General features: G+C 44.5%; 1 protein-coding gene across 1 annotated transcript in view; it reads left to right on the forward strand.

Moving 5' to 3' along the window:
* Positions 1-9,589: 9,589 nt before the first annotated feature.
* ACOX3 (acyl-CoA oxidase 3, pristanoyl) overlaps positions 9,590-23,476 on the forward strand; it is a 28,950-nt gene continuing 15,063 nt past the window's right edge. The window contains exons 1-6 of the mRNA XM_019553331.1: positions 9,590-9,742; positions 10,026-10,208; positions 12,020-12,142; positions 18,906-19,026; positions 19,539-19,661; positions 20,891-21,004. Coding sequence (XP_019408876.1) covers positions 9,653-9,742; positions 10,026-10,208; positions 12,020-12,142; positions 18,906-19,026; positions 19,539-19,661; positions 20,891-21,004 — 754 coding nt within the window. The 5' untranslated portion in view covers positions 9,590-9,652. The remainder of the gene's footprint in view (positions 9,743-10,025; positions 10,209-12,019; positions 12,143-18,905; positions 19,027-19,538; positions 19,662-20,890; positions 21,005-23,476) is intronic.

The following is a 23,476-nucleotide window of genomic DNA, read 5'->3' on the forward strand; positions in this document are numbered from 1 at the left end:
CTTCTGGCCACGTGACTCACCTGGTCACCCTGGCAACCGGCACCTGAGCTGCTTGGGTGATTGGCAGCTCTGCCAATCACCCTCACAGTCACGGGTCACCTATGTGACTCCGTGACAGTAATGCTACATTTACTTTAATGCCAATCAGTTTAGGTCCATGTATTTAAAAAGTTGACACTGAGACTGGATTTTAAGAGAAACTAAATTTCATTGGATCTGTGTAATTAACCATTGATCCATTTATTTGTGTGCACATCAAGCTCCCAATTAAGATTAAGCTAATGCAGCGTTCTTTAGTAGTGAGATTTAGCAGCATACATCAGAGATATGTAATGCTTCAAAGCATTGTTTGAGTCAATGACTTATTGACCATCACTTCTTAAAAATTTTCTGTCTCAGTTATCTCCTCTTGTCAGGCATTATAACTGCTGCTAGTCCTATTTTTGTCTCTCCACAACTCTTGACAAAGGGAGCAACTCTCAGCAATGGCACTGAAGCAGAAAGCAATAAGTAGAAGCAATAAGTGAAACAACAGCTGTGCTTGGTGTTTTGGTCAGTCATCTTGCTTTCTAAGAGAGAACCTGGTACTTCATGTGCCATCAAGAAATAGGACACTAGAAGCCACACTGCCCCCACACCCTAGCCACCACCCACTTTGCTCCCTGATAAGAAAAGTAATCTGTGCCAGGTCCTTATCTCAGTTGCCTTGAATGGTGTGGTGCTTGGATAAGATCAAGGCTTTGCCATTTCTCTCCTTGGATCTGTAGATATTGGCACTTAGTCTATGAAGCCTGCATTTCCTCTCAGAAGCAAAGCAGATAACTCATATAGGTGAATAAGCAGTAGGATGAACCTGTGCATGTGGAAAGAGTTAGTCTTGTGCACTGGGATTACTACCAAAGATATTCACTCACTTCATTCAACCTTTTATTAAGTAAGCATTGCAGCTCAGAGTGCGTCTTTGCAAGAGGTGATTCCTAGTATCAAGGTCAATTAAAGCTCTTCTCAGCCTATTCCTCCCCTATGCATCTCATTTAGCATGAACAGGTCAGCATTGTCCTATGATTGTCCCATGACACAAACCTCCATTGTCCACCAGTTAGATCTTCAAGCAGGTACTTTTGTGCTCTCTCTCCAATGTCATCGCTTTGCTTGCAAGTTGCTGCCTGTAAACCTCTGCAGAACTAGTTCACAAACCTCCTTCAAATCTTTCCTTTAAGCTGCTGGTTAATCTTAATTCTTACAACAACTTGGCTCCTGATGTGTTTTAAATATTGCTTATCATGTCACATCCATGAGCTTCACCAACTACTTAAATTTATTTGTTATTTCTTGTAAGCATTCTGCATGTTTATTTTGTGTTTGGATAACCCATAGCACGATGGGCTTCTGATCCATGGTTTGACTCCTAAGGTCTACCTTATAATATAAATAGTAAATATAAGTAAGCTAGCCAACTGCCTCTCAAGAATGAGAGGGGTGAGGGGGCAGGTGGGGACAGAGCATCACCACCCAACACCCCACCTCACTGTCACCTCCTGGGAGCAGGGGGGGAAGCTTCCCCCGCCATCCCCTTTGTACCCCTCTGCCAGAACCCTGCACTGCTGCTGCTTCCAGCACTGCTGGCCTTCCCCCCGCCGAGTGCCACTATGATGATAGAGACAGAGTGGGGGACGAGGCCAATGTTGCTGGCCTTGTTCCCCTGCTCCATCCCCTCCATCCTCACTGTCATGGCAGCACGCCACACTGTGATTGGTTGTCTCATTACCAATCAGATTGCTCCAAGAGCATTATGGACGGAGGCAGATGGACTCAGCCCTTTATTATGTAAGAATACTATATCTGTACCTGACACATTTATCTAATTCATGACTAACAAATATTAGAACTGGCCTAATGTATAGTTTTTCTGAATATTATTTTAGGGGTGGAGACCATAGGTTAAGTGAATTTAAGATTTATTGTTTTGAATAAACATTTTTGTACACAACCAAATAGAGATTAGCTTAGATGAACTTACAATTTTTGCAACCTAAAGTTAGATCTCACCACCCGAACTTAGACATTAGGTTGTGCTATATTCCTGTCACTGAAGTCAATGGGACTTCATGCAGAACAGAGCACTTGTCCACGAGCATGTCTAACTGAGACATTTACTGCAGAATTGCCTAGTCAGCTCCCAGTAAACATCTCAGTATCTACACATGTGGTCCTATTAGGGCACAAGAAACTAATAAACTCCACAGCAGGTTAGTAATTGTACATACAAGAGCTGTCCTGCTGCAGAGTTTTTTCATGCACAGCAGCCCACGTGTAGATACTGACCCAGCTGGCTAGGGCATGTGGGTGCTTGACTGCAGGTGTTGCCTGCAAGCTAGCCCTGCACTGTAGCACACGTGTGCCCCAGCTACCCCCTCTACAGCATAGTGAGTTAGGTCGGAGCAATCCCAGGCTGGCAGGCTGATTCCCAGGGTCCCCTGCCAGGCAGGGTTGCTCTAACTCAGCTGAATGTGCTGTGGTTGCAGGTACATATGTAAACGCTGCACCTGGGAGTAATAAACTCCAGTATGATATGTGCCAGAGTTTATTGCTGCACATTAACATGCATGTGTAGATGCACCCATGCTAAATAAAAGCAACAAAAATCTGTTTTGTAGTGAAGACATATAACAGTTTTGTATATGTCCTGGGCAAAAAATATTCTGTGGGCGCATCTACACATGCAGTTAATTTGAAACAATAAACTCTCACGCATATCACACCAGAATTTATTGACCCCAGGCACTGTGTTTGAACATGCACCTGGGACCACAGCATGTGGAGCTGAGTCAGAGCAGCCCCAGCTGGCAGGAGGTCAAGGGGTCAGCCTGCCAGCCCGGGGATGCTCTGACCTGCCTCAATGTGCTACAGAGGGGTGGCTGGGGCATGAGGGTGCTTCAGTGTGGGGCTGGCCAACAGGCAGCCCTTGTACTGAAGCACCCTCATGCCCCAGCCATCCTCTACACATGCATTGCAACAGAGTAAAAAACTCCATGGTAGGGGATAGTACTTGTATTTACAAGTACTAATCTGTGGCAGAGTTTATTAGTTTAGTCCAATCTAACAGCTCTGCACATGCAGAAGCTGAGATGTTTACTGCAGAGCTAATTAGGGAACTCAACAGTAAACATCTCATGTAGATGTGCCCTGTATCACTGAAGCAGAGCAAACACAATATGTAGATATGTTTCCTTGGAAACTACTTATATTTTCAAAGTACTTGTAGTACTGCAAAGCTTATGTAATTTATTAATATGAAAGACCGGGTCTCTTGGGTGTTATTAAATATACTTGCCTGTATTGGCAAGGATAAGGAATTTGCTTTGATTACTAACACAGATTTTCAAGCACCATTGGATGCTGAGATATCCAGAAATGGAGTTGATATTATGCTGTTGTTCCAAGCCTTAGTGCCCATTTGGCTAAAAATGACTACTCTACTCTTTTTTTAGGAATATAAGTAAGCATGCCTGCCTAAAATTACAGCCCCTTTCAGTTTTACTGTTCAGATGCCACAAGTTATTAAATGATTTTCTTTCTCATATTTTTAAGATGAAGCATTACATATTGAGGATATGCAATCTATCCTTGGAAGCAGCAAAGTAGACCAGGTGACCTCCTGTCGTTCCATCCTACTCTGTTTATCTGTGATTCTATATGTTCACACAACACATAGCAAACACTTCCATTAAGGGAACTTTTCCTGTTCATTTCCAGTATACTGATTCTGTATTATTCTTGTTATTTGTATTATTGTACAAATTATAGCCAACTCTACTGGGTCTGTACAGGCATACAGTAATGGATAAGCCTTGCCACAAAGTATTTTCAGAACCAGATCCTGATTTTCTGTGTGGCTTGAGTCATTCAGTTCCTTAAGATAAATTCTACACTATGGGCCTTTGAGGTTTGGGTTGGGGGTGTCATAAAAGGTGTGCCACAGTTTGGTCCCAGATAGGCAAAGGCAGGCAAAGTTAATGAGAGAATGGTGTTTCATTGGCATCTTTGTTAATAGAGGAGCAAAGGTAAATGTCTTGCATATGTTCAGGGTTTGGTGATAGCTGTGTTGGTCTAAAGACATAAGCAGAAAAGGTTCTTTGAGTAAATGTGATATCTTTTATTAAACCACCTAAATTGATGGAAAAAAATGTTCTTTATAAGCGTTCAGGCACAAACATCCTTCTTCAGGCATAGGGAGAGTCTTCTGGTGTTTGTAAGCTCTCCTGGGAAGAATAGAAGCTTAAGCCAATATGCAAAATGCAGGTCTGTGAAAATGCAAAGGTGTGGCAGGGAAGATCAGAATGGATGTGAATTAATAGTTGTGAGGACAGGTAGGTGGGGGAAGGGGGAGAGGGAGGAATATTGACCTAGTGGTAGACCAGGGGCAGGCAATTATTTTGGGTGGAGGGCCGCTTACTGAGTTTTAGCAAACCATCGAGGGCCGCATGACAGGCAGCCAGGAGCAGATAAATATTAATTTTCTAAATTTTTTAGGGGCTACACAGGCCAGATAGAATGGCCTGGCAGGCCGCATCTAGCCCGCGGGCCACATTTTGCCACCCCTGTGATAGACTGTAGCTGGTAAAATGCAGACAGGTTACCTGAGGTTATCAGATGTTACGCAGGTTATAATGCACCATAAATCCAATGTCTGTGTTTTGTCCATGATTTTTTGTATCCAGTAGATTTATAAAGTGAAGTTTGTAGGCTCATCTAGGAAAGGTATTTTGTAAATTCTCTTTCGGGATTAGAACTGAGAGGTTGGAGGGACAGTGGTTGCCTTATGTGAAGAGGCTTCCTCTGCCTCTTCAGCAAAAAAGAAGGAAAACCAGGAAAACTTCCTAGACCAACAGGAAGTGATGTTGATGCGGAGAATATTGCAGCCACCAGAATGCCATTTTATCAGTTGCTGGTCCTTCCAGATTGGTGTTTCCTGTACCCGGTGCCCTATTTCCCATGGAGAACCTGCAGAGGATGAGAGAGAAAATGGACTGGGAAAATAGCTCCCCTACCTCAGACTGAAGCTGTGCTGTGCAAACCCTGGGGGTGGGGAGAGGACCAGATTTTGGTCCCAGAGCTTAGAAGAGTTCTAACTACTGAAGGTACATGTTGCAGCATGCTTCTACTATGGATACTGGAGCAATGGGATGGACAGAGCAGCTGCCAGCCACTCAGAGTGAAAGAAGGTTGTTGTTTTTTTCTCTTTGCTTTTTCTTGCATTGAGTTGCTATTATATAACATAGAGAGGGTTGACTGATTTTGGCCCTATTGAGTAAGGGAAAAACCCCAAGTGATAAAGGATACTGGACTGCTGTGGGGAGTAAACACTGTCTATCCATGGTAAAGTTGTTTTTTCTCTTTGATTTAAGTTGTTCTTACCTCAAGGCTGTGTCCTGACATGGAAAATTTCTGAGCCCATGGGGAAAGGGACCTGTACCTGTAAGAAAAAAGAAAACAGAAAGCACATAGCATTCTGGGACTTCGGGGGTGTTGAATAATTACCTGGGCTGTGTTGTTTTGTGGCAGTCACAGTTTCCTTTTTGGTTATAGTGGGGACTTGACATTCTTCTGGGGTTCACCCTGGCCTCTTCATCTGTAGCTAGCACTGAAGGAGATCCAGAGCTCAAGCAAAGGAAAGAATATGGAAGAAGTAGAACAATCTGTTAATTTCCTGCGATATCATAACATCTGGTTGGTGTTTGGCTGGAGTGTAGGGGGAGGGTGGAGCCCCGAGAGAGAGGCCTCACATCCTCAAAGTGAACTTTCAGCAAGAGAACACTTCCCAATATTGTCACAGCGCGGGGTCCTAGGAGTGGCCGTGATCTTTCCTAGCGCCCTCTACCATGCCAAGTTGGGGTCAATGCACCCTCAGCATCTTGCCCGCCACGACTTTGATGTAAGTAGTGTTAAGGGAGGCTGCCTTTTTGTCCTCTTTGACACGGTACCCGATGTATCCAAGTCTGTGCTCCATGCACTAAAGCCTTAGGGGCTGTGTGTGGCTCCTGCCACCCCTGATACCATGCCCCAAGCCTCACAGATGTACCAGACATTATCTAGTCAACTTCTATCTGGGCCCTCGTGGGCACCCCTGGCTCTTCATGTAATTGCCCGCACCCTCACGGGCTCCCTGGGGTTATCTCCCCCTGGCCAGGCCCTCAAGGGCTCTCTGGCCTCTTTTTCAATGGCCTGCACCGTCACGGACGTTCCCTGGCCTCTCTTTCCTCGCAGTTGCCCGCGCTCCCCACGGACACTCCCTGGCCTCTCTCGCGGCTGTCTTGCCTGAGCCCTCATGAGCACTTCCTGGCTTCTCTTTTCTCCCAGGTGCCCACGTTCTCCGTGAAGGCTCTCTGGCCTCTCTCGGGGCTGTGCCCACCCTGGGGCCCGCTCTCGCGATTGGGGCCTTCCCTTGCGATCCTGCCCACACTGGGGCCCTGTCTCATAATCACGGCTCAGGTGGCCGTAGCTGTGCCTGGCCCCCCCAAATTCCCCTCTTGGGTCTTAAGCGAGCACCCTCCCTGGGGCTCCTTGCCTGTGCGCCCTCCCTGGGGTTTCTTGCCTGTATGCCCTCCCTGGGGCTTCATCCGCACTAGGGCCTTTCTCCGCACTTGCGTTCAGGTGGCTGTAGCCGTGCCTGGCCCCTAGATCCCCTCCTCGGGTCTACAACCCCTGTGGGGCTCAGGCAGCCTCAACCTTACCTGGCCCCAATGCACTATGCCCTTTCTCAGGGCTGGGGTCAGTGCACCCCTAAATGCTGTGCCCTCTCTGGCACCGGGGTCCCCACACCACTGTGGAGCCCCTGTGAGGCCTCCTCCAACCCCAATTAGCCTCACCTAGTCCTCCGGTGTAACAACAAAAGCAATAACATAAGCCAATCGGCTACAACTCAAAACTAAGCCTCCTGGCTAAAACACAATCTGTAAGCCACCTGGCTAATCATCATTCCGCTCCCTACCAGGGCTTTCTCCACCCAGTCCTCAAACCGAAGCTGTTCAGGCCATCAAGATTCCCTAGCCTGCATACTCCAGCAGAGCTCCTTCTCCCCTGGATGTTAGCTGGGAACTGCCTGCTTGGCCTCAGCCTGGGCTGTTTATGTAGGCCAGGCCCTGCCCCCTTCTGGTCAGCTGACCAATCTACAGTTGCCCCGGCAACCGGCACCTGTACCTTTTCCTAGGAGCAGGTCACTGAAGTGCCCTGCGACACACCTCCCCCCTTAAGTTCCTAACTCACTAGAAGCAGGGCTCAGGAGTGTCCTGCGACAAATATCTATAGATTATGTTAAGATGTAGCAAGAAAGAACTAGGCAACTACTACTGTATGATTCTGTGAGGATAATGAGGCTTTTTCCTCATGGCCCAGACGCACAGGGTGCAAAGTTGACTGGGACCTTGGCCCTATCCAGTGCCCCACAGACATCATGTGAGAAATGGGCACTGTGAGAGAGTGAGAGAGCCCGTGGTAAAAAAAGAGGCAGCAACCCTCAACACACAGCCCCAAAGGACCCAGCTGAAACCCTTCTTACCCAGGTGTTTCTGGATGGGGGGAGCTGGGAACTTGAACTGCAGTATAAAGAGGAGCCCGGAGCAGGCAGAAGGCTCTGCAGGACCAGAAGCAAAGGAGCTTGGCAGAGCAATGCTGGAGGAATCTGTGAGAGCAATGTGGAGGGCTGGCAGGAGGCTCCTACAGAGAGGGAGCTCCCTGGAGGAGCTCTAAAGGAAGGTACAGTAGAGTGGCAGGGTCAGGAACTGCCTAGATCTCATCAGCAGCTGGCGATGGAGAAAAGGAACCATAAAGACTCTAATAGAGGGGCACTGTCGAAGCGTGGTACCATAATGACCCTAAAAGGGGTACAAGGAATATTATAAATGATTACCTCAATGAGATGAGGGTACTGTGATGACCCCAATAGAAGGCACAAGAGGTGTGATCATAAGGACATGAACAGGGGAAGGAGAGAGTAATTGCACTGATGTGGTTTCATTTTTTTGTTTATTGCCAAAAGACGGTCGACAATACTCCAGGACAGGAGGCATGGATTCCTTTCATTTTTTTGTTGTTGAGGTAAAGGCCCCGGGGAGGAACCCAGTGGCTGAATCCAAACCCGAAGACACTTAGACAACCGGTGGACCGGGCGAGGGTGTAGGGGATGATGGAGCCCTCAGCATCATAGGACAGCAAATGACGACCAGGCGGAACTGCACATCCAGGTACTGAACATACTCCTATAAACAGCAAAGACGTGGCAGACAAGAATGCGGGTGTGAGGCTCTCCATCTAAGACTCGTCCTTCACTTCAGCCGGCAGGCTGAGGTCCTATGAAAATACACATCTAGAACATCTATCCATATATGCGTATAGTTCTCTGGGGGAGGAGAAAACAAAAAAGGAGGTCGCAAAGGCTCATGGGAGGGTGAGCTACCCAGCTGGCCACTTGACAGGCACCCACAAGTAATTTAGTATTTTTGTCTTTGATAGATATTTTGATATACATTCATTATGGTATGCAGTTGTTGTTTGGTTTCTCCTATGTATTTTCCAGCAAGGCATTCAGTGCATAAGATGAGATATATTACATTTCTGGAGGTGAAGGTGTAAGATCCAGAAATGGTAATGGTTCTGTTGAGAGGTGTAGTTATTGTGGGAGTGCTGAAGATGTGTTGGCAAGTTTGACATTTCTTGTCCTGGCATGGTCTGGATCCATTCATTGTTCTTTGGGCCATGGGAAGTTTGCTTCTGGTGATGAAGTTGGCAAGATTCTGTGCCTGCTTAAAGGCTGAGTTGGGTGGTTCTAAAAACACTGCATTAAGAATTGGGTCTTCTTCTAGTATGGGTTGCAATTATTTGAGGATTTTCCATATAGGTTCCAGGGAGGGATGGTATGTCATAATTATTTGGGTTCAATTTGTGGGGTTTTCTTTGTACAGTACGGCAGAAATTCTTCGTGTGGTATCAGGGTAGCTCTTTCAAAAGTGCAGTCTGTCTCTCTGGAGGAGTGTCCTTATTGAGTGAAAGCCCTTTTGAGATTTGTGAGGTGACAATCACGGGTGTTCTCAGTGCAAATTCAGCAGTATATTACATCTTTCTTCGTATGTCTGGAGTGATCGCTGGTTCTGTGCAGGTATGTATATATTGGTCTGTGGGTTTCTTGTATATGGTGGTTTGTATTTCACTGAGGAGAACATCTGTCCTTTCTAAAGGTATTCAGGATTTCTTTTTTAATCTCTTACTTCTGTAAATAAGCACAGGATTTTATGTTTAAATAATATAACCTGATGGAATCAGTGAGTGGAAAGAAAATGTGTGTGCAGTCAGGAAGGACTTTTCCTAATGCTATTGCATTTAATTTCAAAAACCAAGTCATCAATACAAGTGAATAACAGAATGCATCCCTAGCGTCAGCTTCTCCCTGTAGCTTTGTGTGTTGAGATCTCTATTTCCACAAGCAAATCCCCCCCAAATACTTGCATTATGCTGATACTGTTTCTCCCTTACTACAATGCCTAAAGTCTACATGCAACCCTTTGTATAACGTGGCCATCCATTTACAGTGCAGCTACCTCAAGCTGTATTATGAGGAAATTCATATTATGCATATATTTCTTTGCACAGATTTGCCATGTTTCACAATGTCAAGATACCCAAAGAAAACTTGCTGAATAGAACTGGAACTGTCACAGTGGATGGGGTATACACAAATCCATTTAAGGTATGAACTACATGTTTGATGCATCCAATTTATTAAATATTTTATGATGAAATTTCACAAATTCATGAACTACACCTTTAAATCATGGCCAGGGCACTGAGAGCATTTTACTATACCTATGCCATTAAAGCCAGTATGACATGTAGAACCCACTCTCTAACAAGCCTTTTGAAAATGTGACACTTGGTGTAGCAGTCAGAACCTGCTAGAAGCTTAATTGTGCTTAGTATTGTTGAATGACAAGTTAACTGGTTGGTTTACTTTGTGTCTTTTATTTCCTCAGGATCTCAAAGATCATTTTGGTGCTTCTCTTGCAGCTTTGTCTCCTGCCAGAATTTCTGTAGTACAAATGTCTGTTGCTAATTTAAAGCTCGCTTTATCGATAGCCATTCGTTTCTCTGCAACGCGCCGTCAATTTGGGCCGACAGATGATGAAGAAATACCAGTCCTTGAATACCAAATGCAGGTATAAACTATTCAGTTTAATCTTTCATTCAAACCTAGAGATTTTTCTTTTATAGTATTTTTAAATATAAACAGTTCCTCCGCTGATGTAAGTCAGCATAGCTGTATTGAACTTGGTTAAGTTCTGTTAGCATATACATTTGTGTGCTTTCGATATTCATTTCAGGCCTCTTTACACACAGAGGTGTAAGTGGGCCTCAGGGTAAATGAAAATCAGGTTTTGGCATGGTGAAATCCAAAATACAGTGTAGAGATCTGAAAACAACATTTCTAAGACTGGTAGGAAGGAATGTATTACAGTCTAGAAACATGGGTTCCATATCAACTTTCTTTCATGCTGGTTTTCCCAACACTGACATCACCAGTTCCACCCCAGTCCAACCACAGCCACTGGGACCATCCTTCTTGTATGTTTTTCTGAACATGCACCAGTCTTTATCCCTGGCCTGGCTTTACTTCTGTACTCATCAGATTAAAGATTTCCTTCCTACCTTCAAGGCTCTTTATTATTTATGAAATCTTTCTCTTACCCCACTTCTTTCAAATTTAGAAAGAAAGCCTTTTTTGACTTTCCCCTTGTCTACATCTCCCATGACCATTCCTTCTTGTCGCCCACCCATGAAGCATTGGCGTTCAGCAGAAAACTCCACAATGGGTGTGTCTACATGTGCAATTAAAGTGACAATAAACTACGAAGCAGCTTGCCCTGGAATCAACTGCTGCATGGTGCAGTGTCAACGCATGAGCCCAGGACACCAGCAATTCGCACCTTAGCTGACCAGGTGCAATTTACACCCCCAGTTGCTATCTATATGTGCCTTTCAGCACAGTAAAGTACTCCACCACAAGATAATACAGTACTATTCTATAACGGAGTTAGTTTACTGCACCCTAATATCAGCACAGGTGTTGATTGTGACTGTGATGCTTTACTACTGAGCTAATTATTCAACCACACATGTAGATGCACCCACCCTCATTTAAATCTAAATTGTTTCCAAGACCCTGGAGACACTCAAAGATTCAAATTGGCAAATGGGTACGGAGAAGACAGGGGTACTTTGGTATTGCTGGAGGGTAATTTATGTAAAGAAGAAAAGTAGAATTGGTATAAAAGCTGTGTATCTTTTTCATTATATTTTTATTTCTTACTGTCAGCATCTTTGTCTTCTCAGACAGTCAGCTGTTCAAGGTAAAAATTGCCCTTTTACATTCTGTTAGCTTCTACATTAATACACTGCCTAGTTCATTGCAGGCAGTAGAAAGAAATGTAATTTACATAATAAGATAGGTTTAACAAAAATCATTACACACCTAAGGTCTTATTTACGTTCTTTTTCTATATTCTACTTTTGCAACCTATAGAAGGTATTTTAGTTATTGAAGCAGGGGCCCCTGTCCTGGACCAGGACTCCACTGAGCTAGGTGCTGTCCACACAAAAGAGAGAATAAAAACAGTCTCAGCCCCAAAGACTTTCAATGATTATGTGTTGGTTCACTGTGCTGTTTGTCACAAACTAGTAAGAGCTGTGAACTTGATTAATTTCACCAGAACCATACTATGAAGTGAATCCATTTCATTCTTGATATACAGAGTCTTTATAAATTTATTGTAACCATAAAAAACAGTGTGCGTATTAGGATAGAAGGGGAATGAGTTATTAGTTAAAAGTTGGTATCTAAAAATGGTAATTTTCCAGAAACTTTAGCAGTACATATACTAAAGACAGTTTAATGTTAAAGGGATGTTAAATAGATCTGGTAATATTTATGTATCAATCTTTCTTCAGATAGATTTATTTTTCATTACAGCAATGGCGTCTTCTTCCCTATCTGGCAGCTACGTATGCTTTAGACCATTTCGTCAAGACTTTGTTCATGAACTTCATAGAATTTAAAATAAGCCTTGTGATGAAGGAAAAGAGTAGAAGAAAGGTGAGATGTTTAAAAATATCCTCTTAACTGAGACTCAGATTTTTTGCAATATTTTTTCAATTTGTTAAACTATGGCCTATATGCAAGCTCTAGATTGTCTTATAATTAAGAAAGATAGGCTAGCGGCTGAGGTATTGGAATGACCACATCAATATTTAAGACCCTGAGTCAAGAACCACTTAAGTTTAACTTTATTGTGCATCTTTAGTTCTGTTGACTACAGTATACTCATAGTTTAGACTGTATACATTAGTGCTTTCCTAAATGATGGCCTGAGCAGTACATTACTAGACAGGCATGATTTAGTCAGAGCTGCCCCTGCTTTGGTCCCTTCCAGCCCTACTTTTCTATGATTACCTTAATTGAAATTCAATACTACGAAAGAGATTGCATGAAATTCAAATACTATGAAAAGAGATTTCATGAGATCCACATAAAAGGGTTTTTTTAAGAGGTAATGTTCTGGTTTTTGATAGATATTGCAATTCCAATTCATGCACTTGGAAAGACTTTAATAGCAAAAATTAACACTTACAAATATTGGCAAAATGAAGTTCAGTGATTTTTTTGACCATTTCAGATTTTTGGAAATCCCAAAAATAATGCTTTCTCTTTATCAGCGAAAATATTTTGGCCTACCTGCGCAGGGTTAGGGCTTGACTTTTAACTTAAATAAGTGCTATATAGTTTTCTTATTTGTGTGTATAATTCTTCTAGTTTTGGTGACATTACCTCCTGTGGAGAGCAGAAAATGACTATGCCTCATGACTTGCTTCTCCTGGCCAGAGTCCTATTTGACCTACTAGGTATTTAAGGCAACATGGCCTCTTATCCCAAAAATACTTGTCTTACCTCAGGAGTACCATGCTGTTTCTCTCTGGGGAGATGCATATTTCTCACACATGGTCAAGAGCTGCCTTGTATAGCTCCAAAGTATGTAAGCATTGAGTGGGGAGTTACCTACAGCAGCCAATAGGAAATGCTAGATTGCTCTGTACTGTAGGAAGGAGTGGAAATGTGAACAAGTCTCCCAAGCTAGTGACCTGCAGTAGGTGCTATTACAGTGCCAAGTCATTAGGCAACAAGGGAGTCAGTTCTCATTGAGCAAACAGCTCACCTGAGATGAAATCCAACAGAGGAGCAAATACACAACACATCTCACATAAGGAACAGAAGGGGTCATTCTGCCCTGGATTTGTGATTTACTATATAGTGGAGCTAGGTCTTCTGTTCACTCCATTTTACTCTATAGTAACGTCAGTTTACAATGTAGGGAATTTGTCATGTCCACATTTGTTGACACCCAATATGTTGCATAAGTTCTGGTTTCAATCACATCACCAATCTAAGTCATGTGTGTTTTTGTCTCCTGAACTGCTACGGGAGATACAGAACTTTTTATTGCACGCTGCTGGCTCTTTTATTTCAAGCAGTAGAGTTGTATACTTCTACTTGTGGTAGTCCCCATCTTAAACCTTGCTCTTAGTTCAAGTGATAACTGTCATATAGGTCCTCCCCCGAGTGAATTTCTCCTTCAGCAAGTGTTTTTGCAGTTCTTGAATAATTCTGCAGAACTGCTTTTGGACAAGGCTACAGCTATATGGGCAGGACATCTCCTATAAGCTCATTGTAGCTCATATGATAGAAACACAAGATAAATTTTCCAAGCTGGACCCCAAAGATCAGCGCAAATTCAGGCTCTGCAACTCTTAGAAGCATAGAGCATCATTGAGCGCCCCCATTTCACCCTCTTTTGAAAATCTGGAGCTTTAAAACCTTAGTCTTGAGCCTCCTTACAGGCCTGTGTAAGAGACACAGGCCTCAATTCTTGGGGATTACCCAAGTAGGGCTGTCTAACTGGGAGCATGTGGGCTGCACATGACCTGTAACCAGTTAATGTGAGGCTCAGACCCCTCTGCAGCTGCCTCTCCCAATACTATGCAGCAGGGAGGGCTTGGGAGAGGGCAGTAGGTGGAAGGGGAAAGGGAGGAGGGGGGACACACAAAACTGATACAGTCTGCACCACACAAGAGGGACCCCTGGAGGGAGGGAGCCAACCCTACAGTGTATGGCCCACACAGTGGACGGGCCTCAGTCACATCAAATTTGAATGGCCCTGACTTGTCACAGAGTAGAAAGTACCTTCCATGGGGATGCAACCTTCCTCTCCTGCATCTGTTAACCAAAAGTGAGTAGTGGGTAATGGTAGTTCTGGCTTTCTCTCCTTTAAATATCAGCCAGTACATCTGAGCCAAAGTACCCAGATGTTACATATTATATCCCCCCTGGTGTGAGGCTGGAATCTACAATCAGATTGCAACTCAGTTACTATCAGGTTCCTGCTTTGCTCCTGGGACACTCACAAATTCCTTGCCCCTTAGATGGGGCTTGGGCACAATAGAATTTTAAATGCTGTATTACATTAATTCCTGCTAGGAAGTCATGCCCTGAGTTATGAAATTGATATGCTTAAAGTGTCAATGTGTAACAGAGCTGGTTTGTAAGGAGAAAATGTGTTCTTGGGTATATCCCCAAGGAGTTCAAACTGAATCTTTCCCAAATTGCAATTCTTACAGAGGGCCTTACTTGTAACATGCAGAGGTATATTGCTGCATTAGACAAGTAGGACATCTCCAAAGGTTGCAATCTGGTAAAATGAGATGGCATAGCTAGCATCTATGGAGAGTCATGGTGGGCAGGCTTCACTGCTTTGAAGAATTTAGTGCAATTTGGAAGGAATTCTTGCAGTATTTGGTAGCTAGATTTTGGTAACTCATTGAATGCTTTTCTTCTTCCATCCTTTCCTCTTAACTTTTTCTTTTCTTTTCTTTTACCTTATAGTTTTATAGTAGCTAGGGTCAGGAGGGACCTGAATAGATCATCTAGCCTGACCCCCTGCCACAGGCAGGAGTGAATGCTGGGTTCACAAGACCCCAGACAGGTGATCATCTAACCTCTTTTTGAATTTACCCAAGGTAGGGGCAAGGACCACTTCCTTAGGAAGTTGGTTCCACATTCTGGCCACCCTAACTGTAAAATGTTGCCTCATGATCTCTAACCTAAACCTATTGTCCATCAGCTTATTATCATTGTTCCTTGTCACCCCAGGTAATGCTGGGGAGAAAAGGGCTCTTCCTATTTGCTCATGATCTCACCTGATGAGTTTGTAGGCAGCCACCAGGTCCCCCCTCAGCCTCCTCTTGCTGAGGCTGAACAGGTTCGGGTCCCTCAGTCTCTCCTTGTAGGGCCTGTCCTGCTGCCCTCTCACCAAATGGGTGGCCCTCCTCTGAACTCTTTCCAGGCTGGCCACAGAACTCTCTCCTTTTTAAAGTATGGGGCCCAGTACTGGACACAGTACTCCAATTGCGGTCTGGCCAATGTTGCATAGAGAGGGAGTATCACCTCTCTGGACTGGTTTGAGATGCATCTTTGGATGCATGACAAGGTATGGCTGGCCTTGCTGGCTGTGGTCTGGCATTGGCGGCTCATGTTCATCTTGGAGTTAATAACAACTCCGAGATCCCTTTCTGCCTCTGTGCTTTCAAGAGGAGAACTCCCCAGCCTGTATGCATGCTGTGGATTCCTTCTCCCAAGGTGCAACACTCTGCATTTATCTACATTGAACTCCATCCTATTCTCATCTGCCCACTTGTGTAGTCTGTCTAAATCTAGTCGCAGCCTCTCTCTCCCTTCAAGTGTGCCCACCTCACCCCACATCTTAGTGTCATCAGCAAACTTGGACAATGTGCTTTCAACCCCTTCATCCAAGTCACTGATGAAGATGTTAAACTGTGCAGGCCCGAGGACCGAGCCTTGGGGTACCCCACTGCTTACATCTCACCATGTTCAGTATGACCCATCTACCACTACTCTCTGGGTGCACCCCATCAGCCATTTTTTTTACCCATCCAACTGTGTAAGCATCAATGCCACAGTCACTTAATTTATTAATGAGAATGGGGTGAGAGACAGTGTCAAAGGCCTTCCTAAAGACTAGAAAGACTACGGCAACACCATTATCCAAGGATTTAGTTATATGGTCATAAAAGGCAATCAGCTTGGTCAGGCAGGACCTGCCTTTGATGAACCCACGCTGGTTGTCCCTGAGCATGATCTCCCCTGCCGGCCCCCCACAGATGTGCTCCTTGATGATTTTCTCCAAAATCTTCCCAACGACCAAGGTGAGGCTTATGGGCCTATAGTCACCTGGGTCCTCCTTCCTTCCTTTCTTAAAAATGGGGATCACATTAGCTAGTTTCCAATCCCCTGGCACCTGGCCAGATGACCACAAATGCTCATACAGCTGGGCCAAGGGCTCTGTGATGACCCCTGCCAGCTCCCTCAACACCCTTGAGTGGAGGGCATCTGGACCTGCAGATCTAAAAATGTCCAGCCCTTCCAGAAGATCCCTAACTACATCTGTGCTGACCCAAGGCCTGACAGAGCTATCCCCGAGATTGTCCCTACCTCTGGCAGGAGGGATGTCCCAGTCCCTGTTCAAGAAAACAGAGGCAAAGAAAGTGTTAAAAATTTTGGCTTTCTCGTCTGGTGTAGCCACAAGGTTACCATGTGAGTCCTGCAGGGGCCCTACATTCCCTGATACCCTCTTTTTGCTCCCAATGTACTTGAAAAAGGACTTTTTGTTGTCCTTAATCTTGGACTCTAGCCTGAGTTCCATCTCTGCCTTGGCCTTCCTAATAGCTTTCCTACACTCGTGGGCTGAGGAGATGTACTCCTCCTTGGTGATAGCCCCTCCCTTCCACTGGTTGTATGCCCCCCTTTTAGTCCTCAGGCATTCCTGAATGCCCTTGCTGAGCCATGGGGGTTTCTGAGCACTCTTACCCCGCCTTGCTTCTCTCAGGGACTATTACCTTTTGGGCCTGGAGGATCACCCCCTTAAGGTACGACCATCCCTCATGGACTCCCATCTCCTTTACCTTCTGGGCCCTCAGTGCCTCCCCCACTAATCTCCGAAGCTCATTGAAGTTGGCCCTTCTGAAGTCAAGGGTTTTAGTCTTGCTATAAGCCCTTGACACCCTGTGCTGGATAGTGAAATCCAGCAGGTGATGATTGCTATTGTCCAGGTGGTCAAGGACCTGCAGTCCCCTCACCAGGTCATCCCCAGTGGCCAGGACCAGGTCCAGCAAGACATTACCCCTTGTGGCACTGTGCACCTCCTGGATAAGGTGAAGGTCCTGTAATATAGCCAGGAACCTACATGAGCAGTCAGACCTGGCTGTCTGCTCCTCCCAGGAAATGTTTGGGTAGTTTAGGTCACCCATGACAATGACATCCCTTGACCTAACTGTCTCCATAAGCTGACTGGAGAAATCCTGGTCCAGCTCTTCCCCCTGGTTGAGTGGTTTGTAGTAGACACCCACCGTAAGGTCACTTTAGCCATGCCCCCTTGTAGTTTGACTCACAGTGTCTCTGCCCAACCATCCTCTAACCCAAAGCTAATCCTTGATGATATGAGCTGTTCTTTGACATAGAGCGTGACCCCCCCCCTGCCTTTCCCCTCTGTCTTGTCACTTCTATATAGGGAGTATCCCCGAATGCCCACCACCCAGTTGTGGGTAGGGTCCCACCAGGGTTCTGTGAGTCCGGATTCTTACTCGCAGTCAGGAGGCACAGTTTCTCCTGCTTGTTCCACATACTACGAGCATTGTTGTAGAGGCACTTGAGCCTCCTGAGAGTGCTTACGCCTCCCTGCTACTCCCAAGACTGTTGTGGCCCCCTACTCACAGGAAGTTGTTGCTTACCTGGGTGTTCCTTTCTCTTATCACCCTGCATGTTGGTGAAGCATCCTCCCACTCGGAGCGGCCCCTTCCCCAGGTGAAGCTAGTTTAAAACCCGCCGTATGAGATCAGCCAACCCAGAAGAAAAAATACGTTTGCCTTTAGGGAAGAGATGAAGCCCATCCCACCTCAGCATGCCCTCTGTACAGAAATATGGGTCATTGTTAAAAAACCCAAAGCCCGCCTCATAGCACCAGGTCTGAAGCCACCAGTTAATGACATCAATGCAGGCTTCGTGACACCTACCCTGTCCACTTACCAGGAGAATGGAGGAAAATACCACCTGAGCGCTATCTTCTTGAGTTGATGTCCCAAAGTCTTCCATGATGTTGTCCGGCTTGCCCTTGGATGCATCATTTGTTTCCACATGGATCACAACCAGCAGGTAGTAGTCAGAGGGCTTGATGATTTTTGGGATGGTCTCTGTGATGCCCCGAATCCTTGCTCCGGGCATACAGTAGACCTGCCTTGACCAGGGCTCAGAGCGACAGATTGGACCATCAGTTCTCCTCAGGATGGAGTCCCCCATGACCAGAACTTTACGTCTCCTCCTCCTCAGGGTCTACTTCTTCTCAGCCCATGTTGTAGGTCAAGCAGCATCAATAACTCTGGGGATCTGCTCTTCTGCCTTCACCTCCAGGGGAGCCAGGGCCGCATACCTGTTCCCAAAGGGTGTCTGGGGAGAAGGCACAGCAGTTGTACGAGCTGCCCTGGCCTTGACAGGAACCTGCTGCCACCAATTTTAGAGGGTAAAGAGGATTTTAGAGGGGGCACCCAGATTTATTGTTTATTTTTTGTATAGTTCAGACTTACATGTACGGTTGGTATATATGTTTTTCTGGTGTTTGTATTGTATTAAAACAGAAATACATTTTTTTTTAAACCTAGATTTTGGGTTCGCTCTCCTTTTTTGTGTGTGTTTTTTTGTCTTACTGCATAATTTACCTGTGACTCTTCTCCACAAGGCTGAACTTGGACGTGAACTTCATGCTTTGGCTGCTGCTGGCAAACCACTGGCCTCCTGGACTGCACAGCAGGCAGCACAGGAGTGTCGAGAAGCTTGTGGAGGACATGGCTACCTATCCAGTAAGCTACAAATCACTGTATAAATGTGGTCAGATAAAACATGTTTCTCTTGTTTATCACAGTTGTTATTGTGGGGAGAGATATTTATGATGAGAAGTTTTCAGGGGGCTTTGGGTCGGTCTTCCTTGTTACAGATTCAGTTTGGACCTGCAAAATATGCTTCTACAGAGTAAGTTCCTGGTGCAACGTGGAGTAGTGGACCAGCAAATAACGTGGAGCCAGAACTGGCAAGTTTTACATGCAAATTGAGTTCAGTCCAGAAATGCAAGTACTGCTATTGCAGATGAAAAATATACTCACAAACTGGATACTTTTGAAAATTAACCCTCCTGTGTTTGTTTTCAGAACCGTGTGGTTGTTCTTTAGAGCCCACTACATGTAAGAATGCCCATCCTGTATAGCATATCAATTGCTTTTTACCTTTGATCACAGGTTAAATCTTTTTTTACTCTTAATCACATTTTGGGTAGGTTGCAAGATGTTGAAGTTTGTGACTTTTTTGTTTCTTATAGTGAATCGTCTAGGTGACATCCGCAATGAGAATGACCCAAACTGCACATACGAAGGAGACAATAATGTCCTGCTGCAGCAAACTAGCAATTACTTGTTGAGTTGGGTGACTGTGAAACACCAAGGTAAGTGGGCAATTCTGCATTTCATGTTGGGTTTGTTGATAATTTAGTGATGAGATTAGGATGTAATCTCATGCTGACAGAAGGTATTCAACTTCCAGCCTGTGGAGCCTTGTCACCTGACCAGTGGGGACTCCCCATATGTCCAGAAATTTAGCAGCAGGTAACAGTAGCAGCATTAATTGCTCCCAGAGCTGTGGCAATTTATGCTGCTACAGCTCCCTCACTGGCAAATTTCAGAATCCCTATGCTCTGGATGACATAGCCTCACGTGCCATATAGTGCCAGTACATAGTCACTCTGCAGCCAGAACTAGTGAACACAGTTGCCCAGGTGCACAGGGTCATGCTACTGGTGGATTCTGCATGAAGAGTCATATACATGCTGCGAAGGGGATCTGGCCAATGGACCTAGCCTCATGTATGGGATGTGGCACTTACAGGTTGGCACAGTGACACTCATCCACCCTGTAGGGCTGAGCACCACTGATCTAGCCTAAATCCAATGTTAGGTACTTCATGAACAGCTTTTATGACCCCTGCTATATTTGCATTCCAGTTATATGACACCCTAACTTCTAGACTTTGTGGTAGCCAGTTTTTGTTCTTTGCTTTAGATATACTTTATGAAAAAATAACACAACAAAAATACTTTAGGGCCTCAGGCCACCTCTGCTAAGTATTCAGACTCCTAGAAGTTTAATGGAAATCACTGGAAGTTTTGTACTCAGGAAGGCTCCAGCTATTTTGGTACCTGAACCATAAAGCTTAGATTCTATCACTCTCCTAAAGGTAATGGTGCCTCATTCCAGGGGACATGTCATTCATTTTACTGAAACCACTCAGGGCATGAGAAATCACTACGTGTAAGTGTGTATTATGATACCATGGATATATCCTAGCCCAATAATTATTATTATTCCATTGTTGTTTTGTTGTTCAGTAGTATTTTATCCAGCGAATATGTTGCTCTCACAGACACTAACCAAAATCCTCCATGTTTGGAAAACCCGCTGATAGTGATTGAATCTGCCTGGACACAAAAGCAGCCACATCAGCTTCTCAGGCCTTGACCACCTGTTCTCATTCAGCTGGATTATCCATAATAAACTAACTGTTTTGCCGTCCGTGCACTTGGCCTCTCATGAAAGAACAACCATGGCTCCCAGATACTGTTTTACCTCCAAATACTCTGATTTTTAACAAATCAATTTATTTTCCTTTGTATTTCAGATAAAGCGCCTATTGAATCCCCTTTTGGAACAGTAAACTTTTTGGAAGATTACCATTATATTCTGAGCCAAAAATTTATAGCCTCTAGTGCTGAAGATTGCATGAACTCTTCAGGTAATCATTTTCTTTTCTTTCTCAATACAAATAGTTCCAGACCCATAATATTCATGCAAAGCTACTCTGAAGCACAGCCCTAATATGCAGTGTGAAAAAAGTGCTAATATTTATTTTCTGTGTCATTGTTGACATTTGCTGAGGGGTTTTTTCACTACAAAAGGGTGAAGGCTGAATTAATCAACTCAGGTTAAAATGTGAACTAATCCCCTCACAACTTGAGGTGGGCCAATTTGAGGTCCAGATAGAATTATCTTTTCATTATATGGTGGTTTTACGCCTACTTTCAATCCGATCTTCACTTCTTGGTTTCTTACCAAGATAGACATCAAGAGGCTATTCTGGTGTTGCCTGTGACGAGTCTTGACTTGGGGAAGTACTACATTCTCGAACGACTTACAGATCTGGAGTTTGCTGAACTAACCCCCATTTTTGCTGCCATATTAGCGTTTTTATTTCCCTTCTGGACATGGGCTTTGGTGGCAAAAAATGGAGTGAAAGTTATCCCCAGCAGCAGCACACTCCACTATCAGTCTGCAGGACTACAATTCCCTGAACACTTTGCAGCCCATGAAACTCCCCAGCTCTCCGTTCTATTCCTGTTCCTGCAATCAAGAAGGGGTAGAAGAGGAGCTTGGGGGGAAAGTGAGAGATGGCTACCCAGGGCACATTTTTTCCATGGTATGCATCTGAAGTTAAAACAGTTTCCTGCAGTCTTATATTAAAGGATGTCACTATGTTATCTTTGGTTTGGATAGAGTAATCTTTGGTTTGGGTTGAGAAAGTAGAGTAATATTGAGCAAAAAACCTCAGGAGTTTTCTTGTCTTTTTCTGCTCTAATCAACTCAAGTATAATGTTTTGTACCATTCCCACTGTTTTGTTGCCATTTGCTTAAATTGGCCCTTGGTAGAGAAATTGAAAAGGTAATAAGGTCTGCATGGACAATCAAGACAAAAGTAGGTCTATGAAACTGGGACTATTCTGTGGGTAAAAATTCAGCCTTAATTTGTACATGTCATTAACAGTCAGTCTGCTTATTTCCTGGAATGTAATGACAGCATCAGTGCTCAAGCAGCTGACTTGAAGTTCTGTGATTACTGAAGTCCCAGTAATGATGCAGAATATCAAGTGAGATAATGTCACAATAACTAGGAGAAAAAACTTGACATCTTACTATCTTTGAAATACAAAGGCTTAGAAGAAGAAGGTGGCTTGCCTGACACGATGTTTTGTTTTGTTCTTCATGGTAAATCTCCAGTTTGCAAAACACACGATGGCACAAACTAATGACTAAGCACATTTCTGTCTCTTTCCTGTTGAAACATCAGGATTGCAGTTGTAAATCTGTATTTCTCTTAATTGTTTAATAAGATTTATTTAATATTACTGGCTAAGACTTTAGCTAGGATTTAGACAATCAGGATTTATCAACAAAATTTGCATGTGTTTGTAGTGGTGATTCCTTCCCTAAAAATACCAAAGTACTTAAAAATTAATAAGCTTATATACTAAATAATTATTTCACTTCCTACTTAAATTGGAGTAGGGTGATGGAATAACAGTATGCAGTACCACTAATAAAACTGCTAGGGGGCCTCAGTTGCAAGGTGTACACTGTTCTCAGGTCCCATGGTATGCTAAGATTATGCTCAGTATTACCAGCTGCCCACACCCATCTCCAGAGTCAGGGCAAGCAATGTGAAGAGTACAGGTCTGCTACACTTATCCTTTACTGCTATACGCTTGCCCCAAGAGAATATACTGATCTACATTGAACAATTGCAGTGCTCTGTAGTGATATCCAAATTAAATGAGATGGCTCAGGGACCAGACTAGCTATATGAGCACAGTGTATCTGTGTTAGATGCATAACAAGGCAGCTCTCTGCCATAGTCACCAATGTCACGCAGAGCTGGGCTGGCTGCCAACAGCTTCCTCAGCAATTGTTTTTGCACCTTTCCCCCACCCCCTTGTCCAAGTTCTTCTGCCCCGGTCACAACCTCGCCGACCAGCTACACTACTGCTGTGTTAGCACAGCGTGGTGTCTAGACTGATTTACTCTGATAAGACGACCAACATGGCTATATGGTTTCTGATCCTTAAACCAGCATATTCAGAGCTTGCTCTAGTATCCCTGAGTAGCAGGGCTATGTGAAGCTTCGGGTGCTGATTGGATTCGGAGGAGATTTGGCACAATTCGGCGGCTGAATCTCCAAATCCGAATCGAATCAGGGGACTAATGAAAAGGTCCGAATCGATTTGAAGCTCTCCGAATAGATTTAGAAAAGGTTTGGAGAGCTTTGATGATTCGGGCAGTCGCCACCTGCTGCAGCAGGGAGCTACAGCCAGACTCGGAGCTGGTAAGTAGGGGAGAAGGGGCTGGAGGAGGGGGAAGGGGATTATGGGGGGACTCCTGCCAGTCCCCATCCCCTGCCTGCTCCCTCAGCGCCCCCCAACCCTTGTCTGCTGTC

The sequence above is a fragment of the Crocodylus porosus genome, unplaced genomic scaffold, assembly GCF_001723895.1.
Source record: "Crocodylus porosus isolate Cpor-Errol unplaced genomic scaffold, CroPor_comp1, whole genome shotgun sequence".
Taxonomy (NCBI): domain Eukaryota; kingdom Metazoa; phylum Chordata; order Crocodylia; family Crocodylidae; genus Crocodylus; species Crocodylus porosus.